Source organism: Ascaphus truei, chromosome 2 (assembly GCF_040206685.1).
Source record: "Ascaphus truei isolate aAscTru1 chromosome 2, aAscTru1.hap1, whole genome shotgun sequence".
NCBI classification, from domain to species: Eukaryota; Metazoa; Chordata; class Amphibia; order Anura; family Ascaphidae; genus Ascaphus; species Ascaphus truei.
In genome coordinates this window covers 442,085,854-442,096,194 of record NC_134484.1, presented here as the reverse complement: position 1 = coordinate 442,096,194, position 10,341 = coordinate 442,085,854, and the positions used below count along the sequence as shown (strand labels likewise).

Sequence of the window (10,341 nt, the reverse complement as noted above, 5' to 3'; positions counted from 1 at the left end):
GATGTATTTACAAGGGGGGGTGAAAAGAGAGATCTGCATTGTGTATATATGTATGGTGGCTTTTTAATAGTGTGCAAATATTTTATATATATTATTTATATATATATACTATATATATTATATATATATAGTATATATATATTTTATATATATTTATATATATATATATAATCACACACTTATTCTCAGATGGTATGCATGCATGCTTTGTAAACATCTGTATGCTGGTTTTTCTAAAGGATTAACATAAGAGACACTGCAGCCTGGATCTGGAAGGTGGAAGGATGGCTCCGTCTTGGAGAAGAGGATGCGTTGGTTTGCAGAATTGAAACGTTAAAAGATCTGCAAAAAAAGGGGGGGGGGAGGGGGGCAGGAGATAAAAAAAAACTCTCAGAGAGAGAGATCCTAAAATTGAAACGTCTTGTGGAGCCTCCTGTCAGTGGGAATTTGAATGTTTAGCTGACTGGAAGCAAGAGGCAGCACAAAAAGGGTTAAAAGGCAAGAAGAAGATTGGAATTACAGCATGGAAGAGAATGGGCAGAATAGCAGGGAAGTGGAGCAGCAGGAGCAGCAGGAGCAGCACCAAGAGTCCGGGGATGAGTCCAACAGGGGGATCCTGCCCGCGCTGCAACCTCCTGGGATCCACCAGCACCCCCATAGGATCACCAACTTCTTCATTGATAACATCCTGCGGCCGGAGTTCGGGAGGAGGAAGGAGGGGACTTTCCAGCAGGACGAGCTCCTCTTCTCGGGCAGGAACAGTGTGGTCCGCTCTGGAGCAGACCCCGGGCAGGACAGAGACAGCGCCACCCATGGGGAAGGTGGCTCCCAAGCCATCACTGTCACCGGGGAAAAGAAAGGTGATGGGACCATTGAGGGGTCCTTGAAACCCAGAGGGTTAAGCGCAGACCATTCCTTGAGCTCAGACTCTGATAGCTCACAAGCCAGCTCCACCACCAAGAAACAGCCCATGCTGTGGCCAGCCTGGGTATACTGTACTAGATACTCGGATAGACCTTCTTCAGGTAAGCTATTCACTGACTCAGATGCATGGGCTGTGTTTATTTATTTATTTATTTATTTGTGGAGCCATTTCCAACCAGCCATTGGGTGTAGTGAAGATTAGGCTCATATTCCACATGGTTATGTGGGAAATATCTGGTTGGTTGATTTATTAGGGGGGGTGGAGGGAAACACGGGGTTGATCACCATCCTTCTAGATTTAAAACTTTTAAAGGGGGAGATAGATTATTAACGAAATTCTGCTTTACTGCATACTAAGATTTCACAATATTAGGACTGGCTGGATTCTCTCTAGTTGGGAAAGCTGATGTTCTGTGCGGGATATCACCGGGATTTCTTCACCCAGGAGCCAAATCCTCCGTTAAAAATACAAATGTGAAATAATGCAAATTGACAACAATTTAGGCTCATTTTCATCCCACGCTTTAATGCTAAACACAGATAGTTGGAGAGCTGCATCCAATTCACAATGACTTGTTTTTAATGACTTTGCATTTTAAATTAAACATATTAAAAATGGTATACTTTAATTGGATTGCCAAAGACCATTCGTTCTAGATTAAGAATATATATTAAAAAAAATAGAGAGATATTCTTCTTTTGCTGCTAATTTAGATGAACAAATAGCTACTTTTAAGTAATTTCATAGTTGTTAAATAATTATTAACCGTAAATCAGTCTATATAATATTCATAATTTCAAGGATAAATATTTTCATACAGCTATATATATATATATATATATATATATATATATATATATAGATATATATATATATAGATATAGATCTATATATGTGTGTGTATATATATCTATATATGTGTGTGTGTGTGTGTGTGTGTGTGTGTGTGTGTGTGTGTGTGTGTGTGTGTGTGTGTTATTGGTGTATATATATTATAATAATACTAATTATTATTATTATTGATCAATTATGCTTGCAATGAATGTGTATATATATCTATATGTGTGTGTGTGTGTGTGTGTGTGTGTGTGTGTGTGTGTGTGTGTGTGTGTGTGTGTGTGTGTGTGTGTGTGTGTGTGTGTGTGTGTGTGTGTGTGTGTGTGTGTGTGTGTGTGTGTGTGTGTTATTGGTGTATATATATTATAATAATACTAATTATTATTATTATTGATCAATTATGCTTGCAATGAAATCTACTCCATTGTTCTTCTCTACATCTCACTTTCTCTTTGTTAATATTTAATTATCAAAAAACGATGGTACAGGCCAAATAGTCAGTTGTTTTAATATTACTTAACAATTCCTTTAAAAAAAAAATATATATATATATATATATATATATATATATATATATAGACAGTAATTTTAAATTATTGAACAGCAATTAATTAATTACAGATCCGTTTAAGATTTTCTATTAAAATTAGCAATAGAAAAACATTTAGCAATATTAAAAAGGTAACACATTGTGGACAAATCATTCAATGTTACAACACCTTCATTAATTAAATCATGTCATTTGTTAACATTTGTTTGAGGCATCATGGAAAGCACCGACATTTTTAATTGATATTTCATTCTTCAACATTTTAGAGAAAGTAAATGGAAACCAATTAAATAAACGGTGTATCTATGTAAAGTAGAAAGCTATAACCGGTTAAAGGTATTTGTTATGTCAAATCTGGTTCTTGCGATAAAAATTTGAACGCTGATTTACTTTATTAGCAAGATCTATATCGAAAATAATACAGCAATTCGAACCTGGAAATATCTTACACTAAACGTAAAATATTCCCCCATCTATTTTTATAATGGAATGATCTAATATGAGAATTATTTATGACCTGGGGTTTCTGTATATACAGTAGTATGTGCATTGGAGACTTCAAATGCAACGATTATTAAGTGTAACACACATATATGTGTGTGTGTGTATATATGTGTATATATATATATATGTACAAATATAGATAAAATAGATCCATAGTTTCGCATAAATAGAAAAGAAAACAGATGTTCATATTTTGCAAAAGATTCATTTTAATGAATCCCTGTTGGTGCTTTTATATTTCTGGGAGCACAAACTGAGTCATTTGTGGATACATAGCCACAAAGTCCCTGTCACACTCTGTGTGTGACTGTCCCCTAAGAATGTAGAAGGGTTGTTGTTAACATATTAAAAATGGTGAGATGTCCTGGGTCCCTTTTCCAATGGAAGAGCAGAATCAGAGCCCACGTGTCGCCACAGTTTGATATGCGGGTGAGGGAGTATACTATAGATTGATGGCAAGGCTGTAGTAAAAGCACGTGTGTGTGTGTGTGTGTGTGTGTGTGTGTGTGTGTGTGTGTGTGTGTGTGTGTGTGTGTGTGTGTGTGTGTGTGTGTGTGTGTGTGTGTGTGTGTGTGTGTGTGTGTGTGTGTGTGTGTGTGTGTGTGTGTGTGTGAAAAAGAAAGAATGGAGGGAGCAGAGAAACTGAAACACACACTGCAGAAATATGGGAGTGAGAGGGAGAAAGATAAGGAGACAGATTAGAGAGAGAGAGAGAGAGAGAGAGAGAGAGAGAGAGAGAGAGAGAGAGAGAGAGAGAGAGAGAGAGAGAGAGAGAGAGAGAGAGAGAGAGAGAGAGAGAGAGAGAGAGAGAGAGAGAGAGAGAGAGAGAGAGAGAGAGAGAGAGAGAGAGAGAATGGTGAATTTAGATATTTTTATGAAGAAGGGCAGGAATGAATTGATGCTTGAGAATGAGGTGATTTAAAGAGATGGATAACAGCAAGGTGTGTGTGTGTGTGTCAGGATAAAAGAGAAGGGGGAGAGAAGGAACAGTGGAAAGTAGAGAGCTTGGTATGAACTACAGGATGCATGAAGAAAGGTGGGACAGTGAGGGGTGGATGACTTGGAAATGGAGGGAGAGCTGTATCTCAGGCATTGATCGAACTGAGGTCGCCAGAGGATCCCACCGCGATCAATGAATGCCAGTGTCCCCCAGGCTGTGCACACAATGCCCGTCCTGTTTATGTTTTCTGTGTCACAACGTGGTCAACTTCAGACCCACGATTAAACAAAAAAATAAGGGGCATAAGGTTTCATTATATAGTATAGCAATAGTTACCATGAATTATCCCAATAAACACATCGCTAATATGCAGGAACCTTCAGCACCAATCACCTAATACATTTGAGAACATATTTCATTATTTAAAAGATACGATGGACAAAGTGAAGCCAATAATTAGCTTGAATGAATGACTAATATATGTGCAGTGTTAATATTCCAGGCGAAGAGGGCGAAGATATTCCCTTCTGGTGGTGAGGGGGAAGGGGGGGGAGGAGGGGGAAGGGGGGGCTATAGCCCTGGATCCTCTGCCCCAGCAAAGGGTTGAAAGCTATAGATGGGTTCTAGAGTAGGGTATTTATTATGGATGTGACCAACATTGCTAATTTCTGCCCAAAAGACAATAAAACAACGTCCCGTGACTTTATGCCCAAGAAACAGTGATTTATTTCCAATCACATAAATTAATATACTAATAAAATAATCCAACATTTTTTCCTACAGTGTACTAAATACATGGTCTATTTTGTATACCTTGTTAATGTGCAATGCAAATACACGTGTTATATATATATAGCAAAAAACACACGTGTTACATATATATATATATATATATATATAGAAAAAAACACGTAGGATAATATATAGATATTAATAACATAGATCATTTGTATAAACATTGAGTGAAAAAATGATATATCTACCTTCGACATTGGGCAGTTATGCCCGGCCGAAAAATAATATTAATAATAATGTAAATGGGTATGGTTATAAACATCGAAAAACATGGACCTAATTATCTTGAGATAAGATAATATTTATCCTCGATGAAGGAATATTGCTCATGTGTTTTCCTTCCTCTACAACCTTAGACTTTAAATGCCCAACCAGTGTAAAAAAGAATATGGGCATTACTTATAATAATAATAATAATAATAATAATAATAATAATAATAATAATTAAATAAAGGTTTCGGTGGTCGCAGCCACATTTAAGGATATCGATGGACAAGGAAATTAAAGATGTTGTCCTCTGATTATTGTTTTTGTTGTTGTTGTTTCCTATGGGCCTCAGGTCCAAGATCACGTAAGCCAAAGACCAAGACCATCAGCAAGGAGGACAAGCGTCCCCGGACAGCATTCACAGCAGAGCAGCTCCAGAGACTGAAGGCGGAATTTCAAACTAACAGGTACTTGACCGAGCAGAGAAGACAAAGTTTGGCTGAGGAACTCAATCTAAACGAATCCCAAATCAAAATCTGGTTTCAGAACAAACGAGCTAAAATTAAGAAAGCCACTGGGAACAAGAACTCACTGGCATTGCATTTGATGGCGCAAGGACTGTACAACCACTCTACCACTTCCAAGGACAGCAAATCAGACAGTGAATAGTAGCGGTTTAGCAATGCAAAGTTTTATAATGCAATAATTTAACAGAAAAAAAAGGGCCAGTGTACAAAGAATATACCAGCATTATGCTTTTTAAAAGGTGTGTATTTGGGATAGTTCCGCAATAGTCTATGTAAATATAACTTACAGGCACTGCTGTTACAAATTCCAAAATACCTGAATATAAACTTTTTTTAATTTCTTCGTTTTGTCTTATGTTTTCTAGATACTATCTTGATCAATTATTTTCTGCTTAGGCTTTATTTTATACTAATGGATGTTGGACGCTGAGACAGTGTTAGAAAATCGAAATTAAACAACTTGCTAAAGTCCAAAGATGTTATTGCTGCATTTCGCACTACTGTGAATCGAATAAATAGCTAATATTTGTTCTATGTTTTTATATATATATATATATATATATATATATATATATATATATATATATATATATATATATATATATTATCATTTCGTTGGGTTCTCCTAATTTAAAGCAGGAACGACGTTATGTTGCATTGTATTATAAACATGTATTTGAATTCCTTTAAAGAAAATGTTTTATAGTCGTCTAAAGAGTTGCAGAATATGATTTATTTATACAAGGAGGGGGTGTTGCTGGGATGTGTGATATATAGTTTTGCACTTAGCCTTTTTATCTTAAGTGTCCAAAAAAGTTCTCAGAACTAGAACCAGGGGAAGGGGGTGAGGGATGTTAATATACAGTTGTGAGTAGCTCACCATATTTCATTGTTTCAGTGCAATCCCAGTTTGGTTCGTATTACAAATGGTATCCAATGAACGGTTTTATTGTAGGATTTCCCTTAGTAGCTACCAGTATTTCTTCCCCGCACTCCGCCCCTCTCTATCTCCCCCCCCTCACCCCCTCTCACCCTCCCCCCTCTCACCCCCACCCCACCTACAACCAATTCTCCATGTCACTGCTGCTTCCCACTTTGCATTTCTGCTAAAAGGAGAGCAAATCTGTTGGAAAAATAACGCTGATGAGTCTTGAACAATAATGCGATTCCAATGGTTTGTAGGGTCGGCACAAAGACTAATTAAGTTTGGCTATGACAGTTTTTTTTTGTTTGTTTCTCTTCCCTTATGTTTTCAGTAGCTGTGTGTCTGGCTATTTCCCCTATTGTAAATTAAACGAAAAGGAGGAGGATACCCCCCAAAAATCTGCACACACACATATAAATATATATAGATACACATTCATATGTATGTTTGTAATTATATGTTCCATGGATATTGCCCCACAGTAAAAGCAAATATTTAAAAGTGTATATACTGTAGTTATCCTACATGGATGGGACTGGGATACTATGCTGAGATACGTGGAGTACAAATGGAAATTGTTTTGAGTTAGTTGTGAGTAGTCCAGATATAGTCTTACAGGGGTCTCTCAAACAGGCCTTCAGGCCTTTCAGCGGCTATGGTGCAAGTTGAGCAGAAGAATGTCACCAGCAAAGGAGAGATAGGAGGGAGTGAACAGGCACCGTTACAATAGAGCAGCCCTAGAACACATATCAATGATGTATTTATTAAAAACACTGAAATAAAATTAAACTCCCCATTATCTAGTTCCCAGTAATAGTTACATTCTGAGTATAGACTACATCAACGAGTAACTCTTTATTCTTCTGAACTCAAATAAAATAATCATAATGTAAATATAGTATGTTGACATTTGTGTTTGGTGTCCACCACTTATTATTTTATTATATATATATATTTTTCCAAATGTGTTACAGTGTAAATAAAATATTTCACAGTTTGATTAAACATTTCTCACTGTTATTGAATTTTTTTATTTTATTTTTTTTGCCATTAAAGTTGAATGTTCTGAGATAAAAATATGACAATTGGCAATGTGTTAATTACACAATATTTCAGGACTGGTTGTCCATAATGGATGAAGGTGTCTGTTTGCCTTAAAATCTTGTTTAGTAGCTATACATTCGCACTGCACATACTACTGTATACATTACCACGTATATTAGGGAAAACTCATGTTACTGGCTATGTTCTGCTTATTTTCTGCTACTGGGACAGGAGTCACATACACTGATTTATTAGCAGAATGCACCATTGGTTTCAGCACATTAGATGTCCATTTCCAATGGCAGTATCAGATATTTATACCTTTATACACTACGAATGTTTCTGTTTACTGAAATGACATCGCATTGGTGAAGATTCTCACTCCATTGTGTGTTTTAATTCTTGAACAAATGCATAAAATAAAATATTCTATTATGTCCACGCTGTGTTCTTTCACATATTTCACTGATTTTATAGAGCACTTTTCTTATACAACTTGTTTTCAAAATAGAATCATTTCATGGAATAAGGTACACCTAAATGTTGTTGTTGTTTTTGTTTTTGTTTTGTTTTGTCAAAACATTTGTAAATGAAAGTCTTGTAGGTCAGGGGCGCTGAACTCCAGTCCTCGAGCCCCCCTCCAATAGGTCAGGGGGGCCCCTCCAATAGGTCAGGTTTTCAGGATATCAGTGCTTCAGCACAACTGACTCAATCAGTCCCTGCTTCAGCACAGGTGGCTCAATCAGAGGCTCAGTCAGTCAACTGATTGAGCCACCTGTGCTGAAGCTCGGATATCCTGAAACCCTGACCTGTTGGGAGGGCTTGAGGACTGGAGATGAGCAGCACTCCTGTAGGTGAAGGTGCAATGACCCATTTGGAGTTAAAGTTGAAGATCTAAGATTTATATACCAACATTCTATTTACATTTTAGACACTTTTAAGGCACAATCTTAAATGTCAAACATTGAACTCAGGCTCCTCCTGAAGCCTTGAAATATACCAATGCAAAATGTAAACTAAACACACAGTTCAATATGCTAGTGCTATTTGATGTCATCCATATAACTGATTAAATAAACAATACACTTGTTAGCATAAACATACAGGACACTGTAATTTTCAAGGCTCCCCCTCTCGCTACAATATTTAGCCAATATATCCGGAGTATGGCGAGACATTATTCAAATAATCAAATAGTTATATCAATTGAACAAGTGAACAGCAGGTGTATCCACAACATATCACTGTAATGTACAGTACATCTTCCCAGAATGAATTTTTTACCCTTTAAGCACAGAAGGGGTTAATTAACCATGTTGGGAAATAACACGTTTCATATGCACCTCAGCAGGTAATTAAAATGTAAGCTTGACAGAAGAGGTGACCCGGTATAAGTCAATGAGTCATAATCAATAGTAAGTTCACAGTCTTTATTTATTGTACATCAAAGGCTTCTGACGCTGAATATTAATACTCATCTGAGAATAACATACATGCTCAAATATTAATATACAGTACGCCTATCACATGGACACAAATCATGCTATCAGGGTTGGGCCAATAAAGTATACACAACCATTTATTTACTGTTAACTGCTGAAATATATACTTCTTTAGTACGAAATCTACAAGGACATCATATTTGTAATTTCTTCTTATCAGACTTTACATGCTTTATGGACACACTGCAAAAGACATCCCATACTTTAAAAAACAATGTGCGGATTATTGAAATATATTTAATCTTTAAATCATCTAGCAAACTTTTATGGCGCTCACGGTAATATACCGTACAGGTATTTAATGTAATAAATGTATGAAAGTAACGTATGAAATGAAGAGTAAATAGCACCGTACCGTTTTGTGATCACCAAAAAGGGGGGATCTGTTTATCTGCCCGGGCCTCACTGGGAAGTTACTGAATGTGTGAATGAGTATTGTACACAAAATCTCATACCATGCTGGACCTTGTAAACTGTTTACCAACCTGATAATGATCCCATGACTTCATGTTTCACCACATACAATGGTGAAGTCTGCCCTTTTTCTGTATCAGTTTGTCGAACGAACATTTTTATTACTTTTATGGGATATTTCTTTCATAATCATACTAATGATGGATTTATGCATGTAGCAGTCTTTTCAATTAACTTATCCCATCTGAAGACTGCCAACGAATTAGTTACACAACCTAGAAAAGACATTTAAATCTAACTGAAAGTATATGAATTCAGCCAATAAAAATGTACACTTTTGTGCTGTTTGGGTAGTAATGTTTTATAATTACAGGTAATAAATGATGGCACAGTGGTGTGACATGATGCTAGACTCCATTATATGCTTCCCCTTTCTATATTTCCATTACAGTCCCATTTATTAGTATGTGCTGGGAAAGGATATTTAGGTTTGTGTATAGTGCTTTGCTTATCTCATCATACTTCGGTGTATTACACATTTCTGTAACTATACCTTATATAGAACATATTACTTCAAACTAAATTACATGTATACTGCAATCGAGAAAGGGGGTGAGGAGGAAGGGGGGGGTGGTATTTATCAGAGTTTATTATGCAGTGCAGAATAAATATTACCTAAAATGTAATGAAAAGATCCCAGTGAGAAAGCGGCACTGGAAACAAAGGAGTTGATTTTTCAGCAGGGCTAAATCTCATGACCCCCTCACATGTTTGGACCACATCTCTCATTTAAAAAAAAACACACATTTGGGGACCGTACTGTAGCACACAGGGGGAAAATAACAGATCACTAACCTAGTCCAGGTACAGAAACACTTGAGAATGGAAATTAGTTTCACTTCAGCTTTTTAATTCACTGACTTTCAGGAGGAGTTTTTTTTTTTATTTTTAAGCCAAGTTGCGGTTGGGGGCTGCAATGTCCCTTTTTCATTTCTAAGACAGGATGCTGCTTTTTGGATGGGTAATCAGAGGTTTTAGCTGCCAAAGTGCAAACCTTCCACCCTCCCTCCCTCCCCCCTTAGAAATGTCATCTGGCTTCTTGGCAAACTCTGCAAATTGTGATGGGCTCTGTATACAGTAGATCCCCGTGCTGTGTCAGTTGCAGTTGCTA

At 36.8% G+C, this 10,341-nt stretch overlaps 1 protein-coding gene across 1 annotated transcript; it reads left to right on the top strand.

The window, feature by feature from the left end:
* The first annotated feature begins 523 nt into the window (after positions 1-523).
* On the top strand, positions 524-5,490 carry EN2 (engrailed homeobox 2). Its single transcript, XM_075589149.1, has 2 exons — positions 524-1,025; positions 5,111-5,490. The coding sequence occupies exons 1-2, from the start codon at positions 524-526 to the stop codon at positions 5,425-5,427; spliced, it is 819 nt and encodes a 272-aa protein (XP_075445264.1). The 3' UTR covers positions 5,428-5,490.
* Positions 5,491-10,341: the final 4,851 nt, after the last annotated feature.